The sequence below is a fragment of the Bison bison genome, unplaced genomic scaffold (genome assembly GCF_000754665.1).
Source record: "Bison bison bison isolate TAMUID 2011002044 unplaced genomic scaffold, Bison_UMD1.0 scf7180017864282, whole genome shotgun sequence".
NCBI classification, from domain to species: domain Eukaryota; kingdom Metazoa; phylum Chordata; class Mammalia; order Artiodactyla; family Bovidae; genus Bison; species Bison bison.
The window spans coordinates 822,807-846,554 of record NW_011494854.1 but is presented as its reverse complement, the minus strand read 5'-3'; the positions used below and the strand labels follow the sequence as shown (position 1 = coordinate 846,554).

The 23,748-nt window shown below is 38.3% G+C and overlaps 2 protein-coding genes across 6 annotated transcripts in view; one reads left to right on the top strand and one right to left on the bottom strand.

Annotated features, from left to right (window-relative positions):
- The window catches only part of PHOSPHO2 (phosphatase, orphan 2), an 18,940-nt gene extending 3,496 nt beyond the window's left edge, over positions 1-15,444 (bottom strand). The window contains exons 1-5 of one of the 5 annotated variants that reach the window (XM_010849406.1): positions 15,157-15,444; positions 14,620-14,653; positions 13,412-13,582; positions 12,897-13,031; positions 9,883-10,643 (exon numbers count right to left, since the gene is read on the bottom strand). In XM_010849406.1, the coding sequence (XP_010847708.1) occupies positions 9,892-10,617 (726 nt within the window). In that variant the 5' untranslated portion in view covers positions 10,618-10,643; positions 12,897-13,031; positions 13,412-13,582; positions 14,620-14,653; positions 15,157-15,444 and the 3' untranslated portion in view covers positions 9,883-9,891. Of the gene's footprint in view, positions 1-9,880; positions 10,644-12,896; positions 13,032-13,411; positions 13,583-14,619; positions 14,654-15,156 lie in introns of those variants that run through there. The other 4 variants (XM_010849403.1, XM_010849405.1, XM_010849402.1 and 1 more) reach the window with 4 other exon arrangements.
- A 10-nt stretch (positions 15,445-15,454) lies between these two features.
- CCDC173 (coiled-coil domain containing 173) overlaps positions 15,455-23,748 on the top strand; it is a 29,546-nt gene continuing 21,252 nt past the window's right edge. The window contains exons 1-4 of the mRNA XM_010849395.1: positions 15,455-15,637; positions 17,293-17,519; positions 20,482-20,655; positions 20,751-20,944. Coding sequence (XP_010847697.1) covers positions 15,589-15,637; positions 17,293-17,519; positions 20,482-20,655; positions 20,751-20,944 — 644 coding nt within the window. The 5' untranslated portion in view covers positions 15,455-15,588. The remainder of the gene's footprint in view (positions 15,638-17,292; positions 17,520-20,481; positions 20,656-20,750; positions 20,945-23,748) is intronic.

Here is a 23,748-nt window from a genome sequence, read left to right as displayed (position 1 = left end):
GTTCCCTTCTCCAGGGGATCTTTCCAACCCAGGGATCGAACCCAGGTCTCCCACATTGTAGGCAGATTCTTTACCAGCTGAGCCACATGGGAAGCCCAAGAATACTGGAGTGGGTAGCCTATCACTTCTCCAGTGGATCTTTCCCACTCAGGAATCAAATGGGGGTCTCCTGCATTGCAGGCAGATTCTTTACCAACTGAGCTAATAGGGAAGCCCTGTTATATACCTTCCTAATACAGTAGTTTATAGCGTATACTTTCCTAATAGCTTGTAGCTTATACCTTCCTAATACAGTAACCATGTCAGACTTCAATACTGTTTTTTATTATATGGATTCCTTAAAGGACAAGGATCTTTCCTATTTTCCTTCCTCCCAACTTCCCTCCCTCCCTCTTTTCCTTTCTTCCTTCCTCTTTACCATTCTTTCTTTTTTAATCTCTTCATTCCATTTAAAGTGCAAAAATGTACATTTAAATTAAAAATTTTAACCTTAAAGAATATTAATACAGGTAAATACTTAGGCTATAATTTTAAGTGATAAAAGCAATATGACAATTATAAGAATAATCCATCTATATCAAAGAGCACACACATATATATATATACATATATAATAGACACACACACACATACATATATACAAACACATTTGGGGAAAATTCTGAAAGGATTTGGTGTATAGTGACATTATAAGCAATTACTTTGCAAATGTCACCCAAGCAGTGAAGCAGCACTGGGGCGTCTGGACAGTAGTAAGCAGTGCTTGGCAAAGTTTTTATCTGGAAGTTGCTGGAGAAGGTCTGGGCACAGATTTGGCTGCATGTGTGACCTGTGCAGTCAGAAGGATCCCACTCTTGGTTTAATGCTTTGCTGTCTTGGAATCCTTAATAATCTTTGAACAAGAGGTTTCATATTTTCACTGTGTTCTGGGTCTCACAAATTACGTGCAGCCGGTCCTGTGTGAACAGCTTAGGGTTATAGGGTGTGCTCTGTCTCAGGAGGTCTTGATTTCTTTAAATTTATTTTTCTTTTTAAAGAAGTAAAGTCACATTATAAAAAATTAGAAAACACATTAGCAGGAAAAATTAAGTCCCTGTTAAACTCTCAAAGGCAGAGACATTTTTAGGAGCATCTCTCCATAGGTCACAATGATGTTCAGTGTCTGGTCAGAAGAATAAAAAGTAATTTGTTACTTTATAGTTTAAATTGCCAAACACATAATTACAAAAGAGCTATGTGTATGAAAATCAGACTTTTCCTTGAGATTAGCTATTGTGTTAGTTTTTACTGCTATGTAACAAATTAAGACAAATTTAGCAGTTTAAAACAACACAAAAACATTGTCACAAGTATCTGTAGGTCAAAAATCTGGGCACAGTGTGGCTGGGTTCTCAGCTCAGGGTCTCAGCAGGCTGAAATCAAGGTGCCAGCCTGGGCTGTGTTTCTCATCTGGGGCTCACAGTCCTCTTCCAGACTCGCATGACTGGTGGCAGAATTCATTTCCTTGCAGTTTATTGTAGGATTGTAGTCCCTGTTTCTTTGTTGGCTGTCAGCCAGAGGCTGCTCTCAGCTCTACAGGCTGTCCACATTCCTCATTATATGCCTTCTTCCATCTTTAAACCAGCCAGGGCATGTTGAATCTTTCTTGTGGTTTGAATCACTGACTTCCTTTTCCGCTACCAGCCAGGAAAACTCTCTGCTTTTAAAGGGCTCGTGTGTTTAGGTCAGGTCCAACCCAGACATTCTACTTTAAAGTCAATTTGCCATAAACCATAACCTAATCATAGTGGTAAAATACATCAAATTCACAGTACTAAGGATTATGTTTAGCATGTACACCAGGGCATGGGACATCTCAGGGACCATTTTAGAATTCTGCCTACCACGGCTATCCTAGAGTCTCCTGTGAAGAACAGGAAGTTCCTCTACTTCTCTGCCCAATCCTATTATGATATTAATAGTCTTTCTTAATTTCTATTTTTAATTCTAGCATCTCTATAAGCTCACAGTTTAGTATAATAAAATTGGCCATGGAAAATCTGCTTAGCTTTGAGGGAAACAGAGATTCTTTTGCTTTCAAAGGAAAATTTTTAGAGAACAAGAATCCTACCTTTAAAAAATCCTAATTAGTGTGTATCAATATATTTGTTTCATTAAATCTAACATAATCTAATGGATAATAAGGCACATACTAAATTTAGACGTTTATATTTTAAAATAAAGATTAAGAACAAATTATCTAGAAATAATAAAACAAGGTTTAGAAAAGATGAACACAATATTAATATAATACAAACAATATTTATCACAGATATAACAATATTAGTATCTTCCATATACAAAGTGCTCAGAAAAACAGATAAGCAGAACACAGATCTTATACACAAATGAGCAAAGGACATGTCCAGACATTTAAAAAAGAGGAAATAGGACTAACTTAATACAGTTGGACCTCAGTGAACTAACACTGAGTATATACTATGTGTGTGAGGTGCTGGCATAAACGACAAGTGCAACACTTCTGTTCAGATCCAGACACTGTTATGGCTGTGGCCAGCATCCATTCTTGTTTGGCACTTCTGTTTTTATTAGCTGGTTCCTGTGCTGTAGTAGTTGCTGAATATATTGACTATTAGCACTGATTGATTGTGTGCAAAATGCTTTATTACCCGTAATAGGCTGAATAATGGCCACCAAAAGATATCAAGTCCTAATCCCTGGAACCCATAAATGTTCCCTGGAGCCCATAAATGTTCCCTGGAACCCACAAACGGTCGCAAAGAGTTGGACATGACCGAGCGAGTGAACAGTAAGGAAAATGGGTCTTTAGAGATGGAAATTAAGGATTCTGACTTGGGGAGATTGTCCTGGATTATCTAGTTAGGCTCTGAATGCAATTAAAAGTGTCCTTATAAGAACAGGGCAGAGGGAGACTTGACATAGACAGAAGAGGAGACAGCAATGTGGTCATGAAGGTAAAGACTGGGAAGATGATGCAGCCACAGCCAAAGAGAGCAGGCAGCCACTAGAAGCTGGAAGAAACAACAGATTCTCCCCTCAAGTCTTCAATGGAGGGTTGCCCTGCTGACACCCAGTTTCAGCCCAGTGAAACTGTCTGCGTTTTTAGCCTCTGGAACTGTGAGTGTTTTAAGCTACCCAGGTTGTGTTACTTTGTTAAGAGCAGCCATAATAAGCTACTAGCATGTCCAATTCAGTATATCTTTACAACAATCTTAGGGGTGGCAGGTACCATTATCATCTCCACATAAAGGATAAGAAAATTGAGATGTTTGGAGGCCAGGATTAGCCCAATCCAGGGCTAGAATTCAAATTGGTCTAACCTAGAGCAGAGCTTTTAATCACATTAAACTAGGAATTAAAAATGAAATACTACAATTTCTGTTTCTGGAGGAACTGGGACTGGTCTAACCACCCCACTATAAACAATAAGAAAACTTGACAAAATATATGAAATAGGAGTTTCCAGGCACTGAACAACAGGCAGCACAGGAATGTGATCCATAAGAGAAGAGAAAACAAATGAGGTAAGTCCTATAATTGCCTGCATTTCTGCCTGGAGACATTTTCCAGCCTGAGGTGCAGGCAAGGGGAATCCCAAGCAGACCACAGTAGTTTCACTGAGTCGAGGAGTTGGAGCTAAGTTTGGGGAGGTTGAACTGGCTGCAATTTGTAGGACAGAGTACCAGATAGGAAGGAGCTAAATGGAGAAAGAGTTTCAGAAATCTGTAGGAGGAACTGTCCCCTTGACTCTATGGTGTGACTAAGACACACATGCGTAGGGTGAAACACTGTAAGTCTGGCAAAGAATGATCCCAAGACCATCACAAATTAGGTTATTCCCAGAGGTCACACAGAGCTGGAAAAGATCTAAGTTCCAACTGAAGCCAGAGAAGCACACGGTTTTTTTACACTGGGAAACAAAGGAAAGGGGACAAAAAATGCTTATGTTAAAAGAGGAAGAAGAAAAACATTAAAAAGATGGCTAGATAGAGGAATGGACAGGAATGTGATAAAATAAGCAGAGTAAAATGTTAATATAAAATCTAGACAGCAGGTATCCATGTGTTCACTGCAAAATTAAAGGACTGATAGGGCAGTATTACGAAAAACTTTATGCCCATAAATTTCACATGAAACGGACAAAGTCCTTGAGAGACACTTTACTGGCTTAAAAGCATATCCAACACCCTTCAACTCCTCCCTCAAAAGTAGAGTTTAATTCCCCTCCCTTTGACTGTGGGCCTGACTTTGTACTGGTTTAACAAATAAAACATGGTGGAATTGATGACGTTTGATTTCTGAGACTACGTCACAAAGGCACTGTGGTTTCCTCTTTGCCCTCTTTCTTGGATTGGTCACTTGGCAGGAAACTATGCCTTTAGGACATTCAAGCAACACTTTGAAGACACCCACGTGGTTGGAAATTGAGACCTTCTGCCAACAGTCAGCAAAAAGTTGAGATTCCTAAAAACAATCAGTGAGAAACTGAGGCTTCCTGCCAAAAACTGTGTAAGCCAGCCACCTTGCAAGCAGATCCTTCAGCTCTAGTCAAGCTTTCATATGACTAGAGCTGGAGGGGACATCCTGACCTGAGATCCTGAGCCAGAATAACCCAGTTAAGTGCCCCTGTGCCAAAGAAACTGTGAGATAACTAATGCTGAGTTGTAACCTGTCAAATTCTGAGGTAATTTACTATTCAGCAAAAGATAACAAACACTGTCACACACTGCCAAAGCTTACTCAAGAAATTCTATACAACCTGAATCTATAAACAATTAAGGAAATTGAACGAGTAGTTAAAAATCTTCCAATAAAGAGAACTCCAGGTCTAGATGTCTTCACTCTTCTACTTTATCTAACATTTAAGGAAAAAAAGAAAATATCAGCTGTTATAAATTACTCCTTTCAAAGTCATCTTTTTCCCCCCTCTAGTTGCTTTATGCTTTTTCCATCATAGATTATTGGTAGTTTTAAAAGGATGTGATTTCATGTGGTTTTCATTTTCCTGTTTGGGGTTCATAAGAACTCTTGAACGTGTGGTTTGATGTCTTTCATCAGCTTTATAAGGTTCTCAGTCATTATCTTCAAATATACTGCTTGTTTCATTTTCTTCTTTCTTCCCAAGACACCAATTTCCTATGTTAGATCTTGCTATATCTTCTACCTCTTAATTTCTCTTCTGCATTTTCATTGTTTTGTCTTTCTCTACCATATTCGTGTATTTTCTAACTTGTGTTTATTCACTAGTTCTCTCTTGAGCTATGCCTGTTCTGTTATCAAATCCATCCATCAAGATTCTAATTTTAGTCATGGTAATTTTAGTTCTAGTATTTCCAAATTATGTAATTTTCAGCTGTGCCAAAATTCTCATAAGATTAGTGTCTGAAAACTCCAATTCCTGAAGCTCATGCAGATACGTTTAAGTAAAAGCTTCTGCTGGTGTTCATTTTTATCTATTGGTGTGGCTACTTTTTGGAGAAGGCAATGGCACCCCACTCCAGTACTCTTGCCTGGAAAATCCCATGGATGGAGGAGTCTGGTAGGCTGCAGTCCATGGGGTCGCTAAGAGTCAGACCCAACTGAGCGACTTCACTTTCACTTTTCACTTCCATGCATTGGAGAAGGAAATGGCAACCCACTCCAGTGTTCTTGCCTGGAGAATCCCAGGGACGGGGGAGCCTGGTGGGCTGCCGTCTATGGGGTCGCACAGAGTCAGAGACGACTAAAACAACTTAGTAGTAGTAGTAGTAGTAGTAGTGGCTACTTTTTACCATGTGCCCTACAATATACTTAGAAAACTGTTTAGATTTTGCAACCTACTGCATTAATTTGGCATTGCTACAAACAGTATTACCACAAACTTAGCATATTCAAACAATGTACATTATCTCATATGTTCTATAATGACCGGGATAAACACAAAGGTATGGTCACTCACCTAGGGAATGAGACATCCTAGAGTGTGAAACCATGCGGGTCTTACTACAAACAAAGCTAGCGGAGGTGATGGAATTCTAGTTAAGCTATTTCAAATCCTAAAAGATGATGCTGTTAAAGTGCTGCACTCAATATGTCAGAAAATTTGGAAAACTCAGCAGTGGCCACACGACTGGAAAAGGTCAGTTTTCATTCCATTTCCAAAGAAGGGCAGTGCCAAAGAATGTTCAAACTACTGGATAAGTGCACTCATTTCACATGCTAGCACGTTTATGCTGAAAATCCTTCAAGCTAGGTTTCGGGAGTATGTGAACTGAAAAATTCCAGATGTACAAGTTGGGTTTAGAAAAGGCAAAGGTACCAGAGGCCAAACTGCCAACATTCGTTGGATCATAGAGAAAGCAAGGGAATTCCAGATAAACATCTATTTCTGCTTCATTGACTACACTAAAGCCTTTGACTGTGTGGATCACAACAAACTGTGGCAAATTATCAGAGATGGGAATACCAGATTACCTTCCATCTCCTGAGAAACCTGTATGTAGGTCAAAAAGCAACAGAATGTTACATGGAACAACGTGACAATTTGATTGATTCAAAATTGGGCTGTATATTGTCACCCTGTTTATTGAACTCATATGCAGAGTACATCATGCAAAATGCCAGGCTGGGTAAGTCACAAGCTGCAATCAAAATTGCCAGGAGAAATATCAATAACCTCAGATATGCAGATGATACCACTCTAATGGCAGAAAGTGAAGAGGAACTAGAGAGCCTCTTGATGATGGTGAAAGAAGAGTGAAAAAGCTGGCTTAAACATTCAAAAAACTAAGATCATGGCACCTAATCCCATCATTTCACGGCAAACAGAAGGGGAAAAAGCAGCAGTGACAGATTTTATTTTCTTGGACCCCATGGACTGCAGCCTACCAGACTCCTCCATCCATGGGATTTTCCAGGCAAGAGTACTGGAGTGGGGTGCCATTGCATTGTATTAACCATTGGACTCCAAAGTCACTGCAGATGGTGAATGCAGCCACAAAATTAAAAGATGCCTGCTCCTTGAAAGGAAGGCTATGACAAACCATTGTATTAAAAAGCAAAGACAACAGTCATGTATTGATGTGAGAGTCAGACCATAAAGAAGGCTGAGCACTAAAGAGTTGATGCTTTTGAATTGTAGTGCTAGAGAAGACTCTTGAGAGTCCCTCGGACAGCAAGGGGATCAAACCTGTCAATCCTAAAGGAAATTAACCCTGAATATTCATTGGAAGGACTGATGCTGAAGTTGAAGCTCCAATACTTTAGCCACCTGATGTGAAGAGCTGACTCATTGGAAAAGACCCTGATGCTGGGAAAAATCAAAGGCAGGAGATGGGGATGACAGAGGATAAGATGTTTGGATGGCATCACCAACTCAATGGACACAAGCCTAAGCAAACTCTGGGAGATGGTGGACAGGGAAGTCTGGCATGCTGTGGTCCATGGGGTCACAAAGAGTCAGACACAACTTAGCAACTGAACAATATTCTGTAGATCAGGAGTCCAGGCATAGCTCAAAAGGGCCTGTTTCAGGGTCTTTCTTACAAGGCTAAATCAAGCTGTTAGCCTGAGCTGTGATCTCAGCTAAGGTTCCACTATCCAGACTCACATGGTTGCAGTACTCAGTTCTCTGCAGACTTTTGGACCCAGGACCTACTTCTTGTTATTAGCTAGAGGCCACCCTCAGTTGTTTGCCACGTGGCCCTCTCGGAAGGCCAGTTCACAACATGGCAGCTTGCTTCTTCAAAATCACCAAGGGAGAGAGTTTCTTAAGAAGATCAGCGTAAGAATCTGATACAATGATAGACACATTAATAATATATCCCATCATCTTTGTGGTAATGCATTGATTAGAAGGTGATAGACCTTCTCCACACACACAGAGCCAAGACCAGCTTACAGAGATTATGGGGGGTTACCTGATAAGACTGCTCACCATACTAAGGATAGTAACTTCCTCATAAGACAGTTCAAATTTGCTTTAGCCAAGCATCTGGGAATTCTAAAAATGGTAGATAACTTCAGGCCAATTTCAGGGATTGAGAGTATTCAGAAGTGAGCTGCCTACCCTTTGAAGCCCTGCTTACTTCTGTTAAGTAAGAAGCAAGCAGGTCACTGTTACACATCATGCGCAGCCTTTTGGGATCATTATTCAAAGAGCAAGGGTTTATCAGTGCAGTCCTCATACTTCAATACCTCTTGCCCCAGGTCCCATTAAGACTGTCAAGACAGCCACTCAGTATCTCAGATGCTATTCAGAGAATGCCCAGCCCTTTCAGGTAAAAGCAGCTCACTACCTAAGTTTTTGGGGTTCCTTAGTAATTGTTTATTATCATCAGCTCTCTCTTGTCTTTAAGCAGATATTTAAAAAATCTGTTCAGCTATCAGCTTTCCAGATGCAATCTGTAGAAGATCTGGTCCAAATTACTTGATCTACAACAACTATAGAAGAAAGTCTTTTTTTTTTTTAACATCTATAATTTATCATGTGTTACTGGCTTCAACTTGTAGAGAAATCCCAATTTATAACAGTGTTTCAACATAATCTAACCTATTAATTTAAAGCAAGACAAAGTTTACTTTCTCAACTTGGAAAAAAATAAGAGTACCAATTTTTTCCCATAAAAGTACATTGAACATTTTTATTTCTAGAGCTTTCCATATGGAAAAGAAAATCCTAATATTATTATATAATGAATATTTATGCCTATAACATGTGAACCTAGAATTAACATGGTACTACAAAACTTTCTAGGTCAGTTGACATTTTGCTAATATCCCTAAATAAAAAAGTTTCTTAAATGCTAAATATTCCTACAAATTATGTATTGTATAACTCAATACTTAACTGCCAAACAGTAATAACATACTGATTAAATCAGCATTCTGGAGTTATAGTCTGTGATGATGATTTAAATTTAAAATATCTGGCCTTTCAAAGATTTAGAAAGTTAAGTATCATTTGAACTTATAATGTTCAGCAACAGTTTTAGCATGAGTGATTTTGTTTCAGAGGTCTTATCCTTTACATACACTGTTCGTTCTCCATTTTGGTAATCATTTTATTTGTAGTAATTTTTTTCTTTTTATAAAATGCATTGTTCAAAGTTTTCTGAGAAGTGGGATTTGCAGTTATCTCCTACACCCAAAGCATATTACTTATCATTTATCAATTGTGTGAATTTCCCTTGTTCATTTGTATTCCAAATATATGAAGTTAAAGTTAAAAAAAAAAATATTTGAAGAACATTCATATGTATTTCATTTCAAAAGGAAATTGTGAAATTGATCTGGGGCAAGATACTGAATTCTTATCTCTAAAATGAATTGATTTGGAACTAGTGAATTCTTATGTGAATTAAGAATTAGGTTATATTTTTAAGATCTGTAACTGCTAAGATATGCTTTGGAAATAAATACCTAAGTGAAACTCAGATTATTCTCTCTGGGAATAAATTTAAGAATACAATCTATCTATTAACCATCTTTGGTAGAAACCACTAGCTGCACTTACCTCAATTTTGTACTCCATTTTCCCCCAATTTTTCCTAGGCATATGACCATTTTGAATAAAAGCTACATTTTTCATCCTTCCTTGTAGTTAGGTATTGTAAGTTTTGGCCAATGAAATTTAAGTGAGGTTGCAACTTTCTCTCTCACTATCCTCCTTGCTGGCCAGAATGTTGATGTGACAGATGGAGTTTGAACAGCAATCTTGGATCATGAGTTGGAAGCCAAGTGCTGAGGTTGGTAGAGCAAACAGACTTTGAGATACTAAATTCTGAAATTCTTTTAAGTGAGAGGAAAAACTTCTCTTTTTTTAAAGCCTTATTTGGAGTTTTATGCTGCTGTATCTAATCTTAACTGATACACATTTCAATTGTTGGCTAATTATTCCTTTATTAGAAATTGTAAATAAGAAATTATTTCAACACCTGAAGACCAAGATACAACAGAAGATTGCATAGGCTCAAGGTTTTGACACATCCTATAAAGAGTTTTCTGTAAAGCATATCCCTTCCGTGGCATGGCAATATCGTTCTTCTTTAAAAAAGTTACTGGACAGACATCATTTCCTCCGTCACCTATATAAACAATTCGTGTATAATTCACTCCTTGTTGTAACTGCTCACCTACAAATTCTACCAAAACTACATTTTTGCAAAGATTTTGGGGGCACCGAGTGCAAGAATGAGTGTGATGTTTTTCCACAGTGAGATGACCATTGCTATCAAATGCTGCTGGATTTGTAAACACTTTATCAAACACATCATGAAAATTGGTAGCTTCTAAAACCCAATCTATGAAGACTGAATTTGAATCTGAAATAATGATGCAGTCAAATTTATTCTTGTTCTTTCTTATAAAGTTTAAAAGTTCCACCATCCCTGGAGTGAAAGGCATTGATATCATTGCTCTCTTCATTTCATCTTCTCTTACACCTTCATCTCCCAAATACTTAAAGACTCTGCCCATAAATTCTGTCCAAAATCCCTTTTTGTAAGAATCTTTCAGTTCAAGAGGAAGCTTTTTCTCTGGAGCACATTGTACAATCCAGGTGTCACTATTATCATCTATGATTGTATTGTCAAAGTCAAAAACCAACAAAATTTTCATGGTTCCAGAAACAGATTTGGGTTACCCTGGAAAAGAAGAAATATTATTTCCTAAACATATGTTGTTTTATGTATCTAGCTATGAGATGAAGTGTGAGAGTATTAGTGACTCAGTCGTGTCTGACTCTTTGCAACTTCATGGACTGTAGCCCGCCAGGCTCCTCTGTCCATGGAATTCTCCAGGCAAGAACCCTGGAGTGGGTAGCCATGCCCTCCTCCAGGGGATCTTCCCGCCTGGGATGGAACCTGGGTCTCTCACTTTGCAGGCAGATTCCTTACCATCTGAGCCACCAAGGAAGCCCAACCTAGCTATAGTTACCTATTTAACAACTCTTGATCTGCTAAAAAACAAAGGATGAATATAAACAAATTAAAAAGACCAAGCACTGTTAAGACCCACTATTTAAGCACTTTTTCCTAAGAAACAAAGTTTATATCTGAGTATGTTAAATGAATGGAAAACAGAATATCTAAAAAGGATATTCATATTATTGTGTTCCTGAGGAAGTGATTCTTTGAGCACTCAGAACTAAACTATAGAGCAATTCAACGAGAGAAGAAATTAAACAATTATTCCCTTAAAGTTTAATTCAGAAAAGTTGTAAAATTAGACAAGAAAAATGTAGGCCAATTATTCTTATTGTCTTTAAATTATCGATCACAAACTTATTAGTTTAAAATATTTACAGTAATCTTCATACTAAATAATAGGTCATGTACAATACAGATTCTCTGTGAACTAACCAAAATTCTGACCACATTTAACATAATGTGAAATCTTGTAAACCTTAAATAAATTTTCTAAAAAGGTTTTTAGCTTTAAATCATTGCCAATGTTAATCAAATGGTTGCTTGATGCTGTACGTGAAATTCTCAAATTACGTGAACTGGAAGTGGATTAAATTCTCCCAGACTAGAAATAACATGTGTTAACAAAACCACATTTATTTATATTTCCTCTAGATAGTTTAACTCTGGAGTGCCAAATAATCTGGATATACATGAGCAATTACACTGCTTTTGATATGACAATTACTCAAGTCTCTGTTTTCATTAAAAGATAATGAAGATCATTAGCTGTAAATTTCAAGATAAAAGGAAAGAATAAACTGGTCATAGATGGTATGAATGAATACCATCATGTAAAAAAGGTAATTATACAGAATTCTCAGGAAAAGCTGCAATTAATGTCTGTAAACAAAAAAAAAATTTTTTTCTAAAGAGTAACTGATATTTTTTGAGCTATCTGGACTAAGACATTGGACTAAAAACCTCACAATTTCACCATCTCATTTAACTGTCAGAAGCTCATTTAGTAGGAATTATTATCTTCATCTTAAAGATATGTAAGGGCTTCCCTGGTGGCTCAAAGACAGTAAAGAATCAGCCTGCAATGTGGGAGACCTGGGTTCGATTCCTGGGTTGAGAAGAACCACTCCTGGAGGAGGGCATGGCAACCCACTCCAGTATTCTTGCCTCGAGAATCCCCATGGACAGAAGAGCCTGGTGGGCTACAGTCGATGGGGTTACAAAGAGTCAGACGTGACTGAGCTTCTAAGCACACCTAAAGATATGTAAACAGGAGCTCAAGTATTAAGTTGGTTAAGTATTAGTTAAATGGCAGAGCTAGAATTTGGATTCAAGTTTGCCTGATTCCAAAGTTCATGCTTTAGTAACACATTCTAGTGCCTAAGAAATAGAATAAAGACTATTAATCAGTTTAAAAATAAAATACTAAGTAAGCCAATTTGATGAAAAGATGTTAAATATAAAAACACTGATTAATTTCAATGTACACACTAACCATGATATTGTATCTGATCTACTTTACAACCTTTATGAGGTTTTAGTAAGAAGTTTCAAAATGAAAAATGAAGAAACTCATCAAAAAGAAAAAAGAAGAGATCAATTAAAAATAGAAAACATGATATTTATCTACATGTGAATGAAGTAAAGTTGCTCAGTTGTGTCTGACTCTTTGCAACCCCATGGGCTGTAGCCTGCCAGGCTCCTCAGGCCAAGGGATTTTCCAGGCAAGAATACTGGAGTGGTTTGCCATTTCCTTCTCCAGGGGATCTTCCCAACCCAGGGATCAAACCCTGGTCTCCCACACTGCAGGCACATTCTTTACCATCTGAGCCACACATAATCATATCTATATGTTTTCTCTGGTTTATAATGATAGATATCCAGTAGTTGAAACTGAGACTAGAGCTCATGACTCATATACAAGTAAGCATTTTTGGTCTCTCAATTTAGAATATCTGGAGAATAACTAACCTAGAGGTTGTATCTCCTGTTGTATGCCTTTAGATGGCATAAAATATTCTGATAGTCTGGATCCTTGAATCTCTAAATGTCTATCCAGGGGTCTCTGATTGGCTTTCAGAGATTTAAGTGCAGAATTCACTTTCCCTAGAAACAATATAATAAATAACAATAAAGCACAGTTGACAATCCCATTAGAACTGCACCTAATCACATTTTAAATTAAAATGCTTTTTAGGCATTCTGAATTTATACATAATTTAAAAATTTTTTGCAAATGTAACTCACCGTGGGTTGAAAAGTGTTTCAAGCCTAGATTTAATCAGCCACAAGTTACTAAAATCCCTGCAATATTAACCTCCAAGTAAGATGTATCATAAACCTGAAGTTAACAAAGTTCCAACTGTGTTAACTCAGTTTCACTGCTATTAATTTTTATCAACGGTACTTTTCCTAATTTCAGATCTTTTTCTATTAGTTTTTTTCCCCACCACTCAACACAAACCTTTTTTTAAAAAAATACTTACCCAATTTAGTATTTCCAAGACAATCTTCCTTCAGCATACAGCTTAGGTTAAATAGTCATGACTATCTTCAGCTTTAAACACCAGCCAGTTTCTAACCAACATTACTCCTACGCTACATGCAGGGGGAAAAGTCTTCTGGTTTGGAGCAAAGGAATGAAGACTTCTTAAATTCTAAAATAAAAGTATTTAAGACATTTTAAAATTTATGTTTTCTAATATGCTTTCTTTTACATCAGAAAATTACCCACTGGCAATGGGAGAAATAAAATTTTGTTTAAACAAAAAGTTTAAATACAAAACAGGGAATATTATGTGAATATAAGTTCCAATAATGAAAACTAGAAACTACATACAAGAATAGGAAACTGCTTAAATAAGACGTGCACATGATAGTCACATAACAGAACATTTATTTCAGTAGGAAAAGGTTAAGATGTTCAAATTAAGTCACAAAAGAGTCTTTACAGTATAATCTCATTTTTGTTTTTAAAAAAGAAATATCTGTATACAGTGGTAGCATCAACTGCAGTTTTTACACTTATTTTGTAATAAGGTGTCTGCCCCCCCCACCCCCCGGAATAATTTAAGCTCTGTTTCAAAGTGCAAATGCTACCTTCTTAATTTCACAACAAAGGGGAAAAAAAAGGAGTGGAGGTCATAGGGGGTAAATAATTTTAGATACACTTGGCTGTAAAGATCCATGGACCAGTTAGAACCAAGTGCTATTAAGTCAAATCATAACTGAACATTATGCCAAACTGGCAAATTACTGACACCAAATCTTGTAAGATTCAATACTTTTTGTAACCAATTTAGTTAAAATTCCACAGAATTTTGTTGAGAGGTAATCTCCTTGGGTCTCTAGTGGTTCTGCATATCTTGTAAGCAAGGTACTCACTGCCCTTTGCTCTGGACTGTTGTCTCAAAAATGTTATGTAGAGCGAACAGTTTTGAAAGGCATGCATCCTATGGCAACTGGGGCAAAATTACTGATATTCTGGCTACTGCTGTAATTCATCACCTATCCAGGGGGCTGCATCTTCTACAAAACTGTGGCAGGCTAAGTTTTTAGCATGCAAGCAGAGTAAAATCTCTCTCTTGCCAGTTTCTGACTTTTTTAAAACTATGCTTCCAAAAACCCACCAATGTTATATGTGCAAAACTATATTTCTGTCAACAAGTATTTTTATTAATCCTTTCATACTTACCAGCATTATTACGATGGATCATCTGATAGAAAACCTGATGAAAAATAGTAGAACTATGTGTTAGAACTTCAGTGACTAAAAATCTTACCTCCCTTACCAAATTGAGCAGCTCCAATTTGATGCCTAATGTGTATGTGTCCTAACCAGCTAGCTTGCAATCATTTGTACCTCGATTTGTTAGGAAAGGATCTTCTGAAATCAAGTCTGTATCCACTCTTAACAGTTTCTGTATCCTTAGAGGTCTGACTAGTCCTCCAAATACATTCAATTTAGTATACTGTATTTACCGAGCGATTAAAGATTTCTTAAAGGTCCTAACATGAATATTTCAATCCAAGTTTTAACATTCCGATTAAAAAAAGCAATTACGCCCCATCTAGCCCGGACCATGCCTTAGAAACCAAAGTATTTAAAAATAGATTTTCTGTCAATTAATTCTTGAGTATCCACAGTTAATGGAGCGGGGCTTTGCCCTTACTCCCGTGAGAAGATCCGGGGGCCACACATGTCAAGCCCAGGCCTCGTTCTCCCACACACCTGCCCGGTACATCCCGAAAACGGGCTGGAACCTAGTTTGGTGTCATTTCCCGCGGGGTAGGATGACGATGGGAGCACCAGGCCGAGCGCGGCCGGGTCCCTAGGACTCCTCACTGACCCAGGCCAGGGATCCGCAGCCATACTAGACTCGGCGCCGCTCCCGCGTACTCTGTCCTCCTGCCTCGTCCGGGTGCCTGAAAAAGAGGGCCACTCGTACACCCGGCCTCGACTTTCCGCGCAGGCGCAATCTCCCTTCTCCAGACCTATAGTCTACAGCTGCGCGTTCTTCGTTCCTAGGGGACGATTACCGTCACTTCCTGTGGCGTTGCTAAGCAACTGCGTGGTTTGGCGAAAACTCTGCCGCCTGGAGGCCGTGGAGCTTTCGCTTCAAATCGCCTTTCCAAGCCTGAGAACGCCGCGGGCACCCTAGAGATGCTGGTGCGATTCGGAAGGCTCAGTGGACAGGCGAAGGAAAGCGCGGGTGAGCTAAACTGGCCCATCCCGGCACAGGGACTGTTTCTGGTTCCCAAGCACGGGGGGAGAGGCGAGGGTACATTACCTTCTGAAACGGGCTGCACCAAATAAAAACAGCACTGTGGGCATCTTTGGGCTCCGTGTAAATTAGACAGTTTTGACCATGGATGGGTGGGTAGGTGGGAAGTTTACAGAAATAAGGGTAGAGAAAAGAAGTCAGAAACTTAACAGTTGACTGGTCTAGCTGGTCTGGACCTCAAGCTGCGCCGTTGCAGCTCCAAAAGTCTGGTGTTTGCTGAATTCTCTCGCACTTAAGCTTTGTTATTCGTTGAATGACTTGGAATGTATTTTGGAAATATAAGTGATCTCATTAGAATGTTGTGAACCTACTGAGTGCTCTTAGGAAAGTGTCTTAAGGAAAGTCTCATTTTATTCAAATCTAGAATGAAGGTAATGTCTCACCCTACGGCATATACTTTGATATATCAGTGTAAAAATAATGCTGTTTAAGGTGGATTAACTCACATGACCTTTTATAAAAATTTGATTTTGTAATAGAAGTAGCTAGAACATTTAAAGAACTCTTTATTACTTTGAGTGATTTTGGTTTCTTAAGTCTGTAAATTCCCAATTAATGTTCTCATGGTAACATTAGAACCTTGGGAACTTAGACTATCTTCATGTTATTGCTGCTGCTGCTGCTGCTGCTAAGTTGCTTCAGTCATGTCCGACTCTGCGACCCCATAGACGGCAGCCCACCAGGCTCCCCTGTCCCTGGGATTCTCCAGGCAAGAACACTGGAGTGGGTTGCCATTTCCTTCTCCAGTGCATGAAGGTGAAAAGTGAAAGTGAAGTCGCTCAGTCCTGTCCGACTCTGAGCGACCCCATGGACTGCATCCTACCGGGCTCCTCCGTCCATGGGGTTTTCCAGGCAAGAGTACTGGAGTGGGGTGCCATTGCCTTCTCCGTGTCATTGCTTCAGTAGCAATCAAATCCCTTGTGCCAAGTGAGAGCCAGCCATTCTCCCACCCAGTGGGCACTAGTGCATATATATGCTGTGGAAAACTTAAGAAGTACCAGCAGAGGATCATGACATGTAGGAGACAGTACTCAAGGGGCACGTATTGAAAAAACACAATTGTTCTCACATATTCACTTTCTTGTATATAAAGTACTGCACTGGGAGTTCCCTGGTGCTGCAGTGGTTAGGACTGGATGCTTTCACTGCCTGGACTGTTTGCAATCCCTGGTGGAGGAACTAAGATCCCACAAACCTCAGGGAGCAAAAAGGAAAAAAAAAAGTGCCGTGCTAAAATATTTACCTGATAGATTTAACTCTGGCAGTTGGTCCAGAAGTTTGCATCTGAGCCTCACTGCTAAATTATATCTTCATTTGGAAGATGTTGATACTGAGATTCCAAGAAGTTAAATAACTTGCCCAAGTTTACATAGTAAGGAATTGACTGAGCAAGGACTCAAATTTATGTCTTCTGATTTTAAAATCTTGTATATTTTCCACTTAATCCCAGCTGTTCTTAAGATAACAAGAATAAAATTATTCTTTGAAACAACTTCCAGATAGTATGCCAATATAGAAATGTCTATGAAAAATCACTTAAACTCTTCTTGAAAGCTTTTAACTCATTTTTAAAAATTTATTAGAAATGAAGAACTGTGAAGAAGATCCAGTTCTCTATCCACCTCTTCTGCCTACCAAAGTAGATCTCCGGCAGGTCACCGTAATTCCACACAATGAGTGGGAAAGGATTCGAGATAGCCTAGACAGTTTGACAAGAGAAGCAGCATGCCTTCGTGCAGAAAGAAAAGCAAAGAAAGAAATGCATTTACGATCCCAAGAAGTGGTAAAACACTGGACTAATACATATGCAGTAAGTATTAACCATCTCGGAGTACACATGCACTGAAGACTTACTCTTCTTAGTACTCTTTTATAAATATTTTAAAGATGCAAAATAGCATTACAGTGCATTGAAACACATTTTCAACAGCTTTATTTAGGTATAAGTGGCATACAGTAAACTGGATATATTTAAAGTGTACAATTTAAGATTGGATGTGCTTATTTACTCCTGAAACCATTATTATAATCAAGATAATGAACATATAATTGCCCCCCAGAAAGTTTTCTTGTACCCCATTTTACTTCCTCTCATTCCTCCCCATGCTTCCTCCAGTGTCTCCAGGCAACCACTGATCTGCTGTCTATTATAAATTTAACTCACACTATTATTTGGAAATTCTTTCATGTTTTGTATCAATTATTAATTCATTTTATTGCTGAGCAGTATTCCATTGTATGGATATAACACAGTTTGTTATTATGCTCAGTTGTTGATGGATGAACATCAAGCAGATATTGACATTTGACCTGCAACAGAAAGTAAAGACAGTTTTATGAATTTTACTTCTTTTCCAATCTGGGTGTCTTTTAGTTCTTTCTTTCTCTTTCTTTTTGCCTTATTGTACAGGAATGGATGTTTGATTTTTAAAGTGCTTTTTTTTTTTTTTTTTTTGCTTGTCTCTGTTGATGTAATCATGAAGTTGTAATTCTTAATTTTGTTATATGGTGAATTGATCAGTATTCAAACATTGAAGCAAGATTGCATTCCTGGGATAAATGTCTGCTGGTTATATGTTATCTTTTTGATGGTTTCAGTTTGTTAAAATGTTAATTTTTGCATATGTATTGATGAGGGATATTGAACTGATGAGGGATATTGAACTGATTGAACTTCTTGAAATGATATTGGTTTTCTTGAAATGTCTTTGTCTGGTTTGGATATCAGGGTAATGCTGGTTATTGTTACGATGGAGGATTGTGCAGAAACACAGGTCTTGAAACTGAGGAGCCAAGGAGCTTCTTGAGGTATCCAGGCAGCTTCATCTGCCGTTGATTTGTCTGCCATTCCATCTTTTTCTAAAATGATATATCTCTTTGCTGTGCCGTTCTCTGTGCATCTGTAAGATTCTCTACCTAAGAGGTACAGTAACCTGCGTTTTAGTGCCATGTACATGAGTGGGAATCTACTTCAAAGTGGGGAGGTATCCTCTGACTCCTTTTATTATTTCACCTGGGGAGAAATGCTGGGAAAAGATATTCTCATCCCCCTACAACACTTGCCTGGATCATTGAGGAACTGAGAGGCAGGAATTTTTCCTGTTTTCTAGTAGAATTTTTAAAACTCTGTGCAAGCATAATATCTGCTTAGAGAGTTCTCACTTTTCCCTACCCCCCCAACTTTGCATATTTCCTCACTATACTGCAAGGTACAGTATCTGTCTTTGGGAGGGGACACAGAAAGCTTGTCTTTCCTTGCTTAAGGAACAGTGTTCATAATCTATGAATTCTCTTTTTTCTAAAAGAGGGAAGAGTTACATCATGACTGATATCATATATGTAATATAATATGTGACATTCTGAAAAAGGCAAAACTTACAAGGAAAGAAAACAGATCCGTGATTCCCAGGGGGTACAGGTGGGGGGAATAGTTGACTCTAACAGGACATGAGGGAATTTTAGGGGAGGATGGAACTGTTCTGTAAATGACTATGCATTTGTAAAACTGTATGTTAAAAGAGCGTATATAACATATACTGTAAAAAATTTGATTTTAGAAAAGCCCTTGGTCCATAAATAGATGGGGGTGTGAAATATACTCCCTGTTTTTTTTTTTTTCCCAGAAGTACCACACTACACCTAATACTTTACACTTTCATGGGTGTTAAAGAAGAAAAAAAATGTAGTGAGTGTAATAGAAACATAATAATAAAAACTGCAGTATAGGCACAGGGATTGGCAAAATGATTCATCAGTAGAGAGAGCCTAGAAGCAATCCTGTGTTATACATGGGAGCCTGCCATGTGCTAGAAATGTCATTGCAAATTAAGTGGAAAAAGATGGAAATTCCATAACAGATACTGAAATAATTGGCATATGGAAAAAATGAAATTATATCCCTATGGTACAGAATATACAAAAATGAATTTCAGCTGGATTTAAGACCTAAATGTGGAAAATGGAACATTTAAAAATAAATCATAGGATAGCTTCAAGGTTTCAGGGTAGGTGAGATTTTCTTAAGATGTAGAAAGTATGACCCATAAAGGAGAAAATGACTTCATGGATATGAGACATTGACTACCTCCTCAGGGGTGTAGAAGAACATGTGAAATATGCTGTTGTTGATTTTTTAAAGGGCTTCCCTGGTGGCTCAGTGGTAAAGAATCCACCTGCCAATGCAGGAGACACGGTTCCATCCCTGATCCAGGAGGATCCCTCGTACTGTGGAGCAATCGAGTCTGTGCTCCACGACTATTATTGAGCCTGTGCTCTAGAGCCCAGGAGCCACAACTACAGAAGCCCTCATGCTCTAGAGCCTGTGCTCTGCAACAAGAGAAGCCACCGCAATGAGAAGCTCGCACACCACGAGAGAGTAGTCCTAGCTCACCGCAAAGAGCCCTCGCAGCAACAAAGACCAAGCACAGCCAGAAATAAATAAATAAATAAAGGGACAAAAGTAGCAATATTATTTATATAGAATGGAATTATGGAAGTAAGTGTGAGAAACTAAGGTAAGTGTTTATCTTAGAGATTCCAGGTACAAATGAGGATTGGAGGGAGAGTTCCATTATATACTTTTGTAATATTTTGGGTTTTGAACCATGTAAATGTATTACCTAAAAAATTCAATTAAAGATTAGCTCATAAGTATAACCTCTTATTTATTAATGGTATGTGCAAATACTCAGGGAAAGCTCTAATTATAATGTTAAATTTTGTAAGGTTAAATTACAAAATGAAAACAGACTACTGCTTTTATCTTTTTGTAGGGGATGAAAGAACAGAAACTTGAAGCCAAAAAGAAGCGTGATGAAGAAATAGAAGCAGAAAGACAAATTCTTGATATAGAAGAAGCAATATACAAACAAGGAGAAAGGAAAAAGGCCATTGAACTTGCAAAGCAATACCAATTTTACCAGACAGAACGAGTGAAAAACTTTCATGTACTACTTGGGTTTTCTTACATTTTATATATATTTAACACCTCTGTATATAACTAGACTTCATTTTCTTAAAATATTGCAATTTTTTTTTGTAGTCAGGACTGCTTCTTAGTAGAGTTATGAAAGAACGGGATGCACAGATTGAATTCCAAAAGAGTAAAATAAAATCAGATAAAAAATGGGAGGAACAAGTGAAACTCAATGTTGAAAAAGCTTTTAAAGAAGAACGAGAAAAAGCAGAAAAACAACGCAGAGAAAGAGTGGCTCTTGCTAAAGATCATTTAAAACAGTATGTATATATAAATTACCTTTTTTTTGTACCTTCTTCTTTTTCTTGTAATGGATATAGCTTTTTTTTCTGATTATAAAAGTAACGTATGCTGATATACTTAATAAATAGAAAAAAATACAAAGAAAGAGGTTAAGAATCACTATTACTCCTTTGGTGGCTTAGTCGCTAAGTCATGTCTGACTCTGCAACCCCATTTACTTTAGCCTACCACGCTCCTCTGTCCATGGGGTTTTTCAGGCAAGAATACTGGAGTGGGTTGCCATTTCCTTCTCCAAGGGATCATCCCAGCCCAGGGATCGAACTTTGGTCTCCTGCATTGCAGGTGGATTACTTCCTTATCTAAAAATAATATATTAGTTACAATTGTTATAATAACGCCACAAAATCTGGTGGCATTCAACAGTAAACATTTATTTCTCATGTGTGTGTGGGGTGTTTGGGCTTGGCTGGGCAGCTTCTCTTCAAACTGTAGGACAGCTGGGTTTGCTTGTTACTGCAGTAAAGGCTCTGATCCTATTCCATGTGGATCTCATTTTGAGGTCCAGGATGAAGGGACAGCAAGCACCAGGGGAAAATTGTTTTTACGGTATTGACAGATGCAAAAGAATGAACCCAAGCTTGCAAGCACATGGCTAAACCCAAAGAAAGTCAAAGGGTAAGGAAATACACTTGGCCTACCATGAGTCTCAAGTCACATCACCATGCTGACTTCAGTGGGACAGAGCCATAGACCTACATGGAAGTGAGGAGTGAGGGAGTCCATCTTTTTGAACAATAATCTAATCTAACACAATAATTTGTTATTGTCTTGGTATGTAGCCATATAGATTTTTTTGATGTTAGTGGTAGAGAGGGTCTCATTCACTGAAGTATAATTTGTATTTAATAAAATCCACTTTTTAAAAGCATATTGCTGGGAATTCCCTGGTGGTCCATTAATTAGGACTCTGTACTTTCACTGCCGAGGTACTAGGGTTCAATCCCTGGTTGGGGAACTAAGATCCCGTAAGTCATGCCCTATGCCCCCGCAAAGCATAGTGCTGTATAATCACCTCCAAATCAAGATGTAGAACACTTGACTGCTCCCCAAAATTCCCTCATGCTCCTTTGCATTAAGTTCTGTCCCCCACCCTTGGCCCTTGGTAATCATTGATCCACTGATACAGACTTTTTTTCTGAGCATGTATACTCACATTTTATAAAATAAAACTAGATCTACAGTATTGTTTTATGAAATGCTTTTTTCACTTACCAGTAGTCTCTGTGCTCAGTCTTGTTTGACTCTTTGTGGCCCAATGGACTGTAGCCCACCAGTCTCCTCTGTCTGTGGAATTTTTCAGGCAAGTATACTGGAGTGGGTTGCCATTTCCTACTCTGGGGGATCTTCCCGACCCAGGGATCAAACCCGTGTCTCTTGTGTCTCTTGCATTGGCAGGCAGTTCTTTACCACTAGCACCACCTGGGAAGTCCCTAGTATGTCATGAAATCTTGCCATGTTGGTAAATGGAAATCAAAGCTGATTGTTTTTAAAGTAGCTATTATTGTACATATGGAGAGGAGAATATTTGGGTGTTACTTTACTTACTTTTCTAAATAACTGATGCATGCACATAGGAAGAGGCACAAAGGGGATTTAGTGAAAAGCCTCTTCCTTGTCCATCAGCCACCTTGTGTGAGATCATTTTCTTCATACTATAGTTTAAATGTATCAATATATACATTGTATTAATGTATACAAAAAATAATACTGTTTGTGGACATTGTTACCATTTTTAAAGAAAAAATATTTTTATACTTAAGTATTACATCATTAATTCATTCATCATTAATTATTTTTAAATATAATTAAATAAAATAGGCTATAAATTAAAAATCACCAGAAATGCTGTGATCCAGATTAAGCACTATTAACATATGAGTGTATATTCATCTGCTCTTCAAAATTTTCTTTTAAATTTCACAAACTATAAACGAATAATCAGAGAAGGCAATGGCACCCCACTCCAGTACTCTTGGCTGGAAAATCCCATGGATGGAGGAGCCTGGTAGACTGCAGTCCATGGGGTCGCGAAGAGTCAGACACGACTGAGTGACTTCACTTTCACTTTTCCCTTTCATGTGGTCACACAGAGTTGGACACGACTGAATCGACAGCAGCATAAATGAATAATATGCCTGTTGTTTCCAATTCAAGCAATATAACAAAATTTGGAGTAAAATTTAGAATTTCTTCTTTATTTCCACTCTATTCAATGTCTTTAACTTTCATTTCGCTCTTCAAAAATAGCCATTATTAGGCTTCCCTGGTGCCTTAGTGGTAAAGAATCCACCTGCCAGTGCAGGAGACACAGGTTTGGTCCCTGATCCAGGAAGATCCCACGTGCGGCAGAGATAGTAAGCCCGTGTGCAACAACTATTGAGCCTGTGCTGTAGAGCTCAGGAGCCAGTAGTGAGCCCTTGCACTGCAGCTACTGAAGACTGAGTGCCCTAGAGAATGTCCTCTGCAACAAGCGAAGCCACCTCAATGAGAAGCCCACACACTGCAGCTAGAGCATAGCCCCTACTCCCTGCAACTAGAGAAAAGCCCACGCAACAGCGAAGACCCAACACAGCCAAAAATAAATGAATAAAAAAATTTTAAGTATCCATTATTAAGAGTTTTATAGCTGTCACCTCAGAATGTTTTATTGTAGTTACTAATATTTATGTTCAGGACAATCTCTGTCCATGGGATTTTCCAGGCAAGAATACTGGAGTGGGTTGCCATTTCCTCCTCCAGGGGATCTTCCTGACACAGGGAT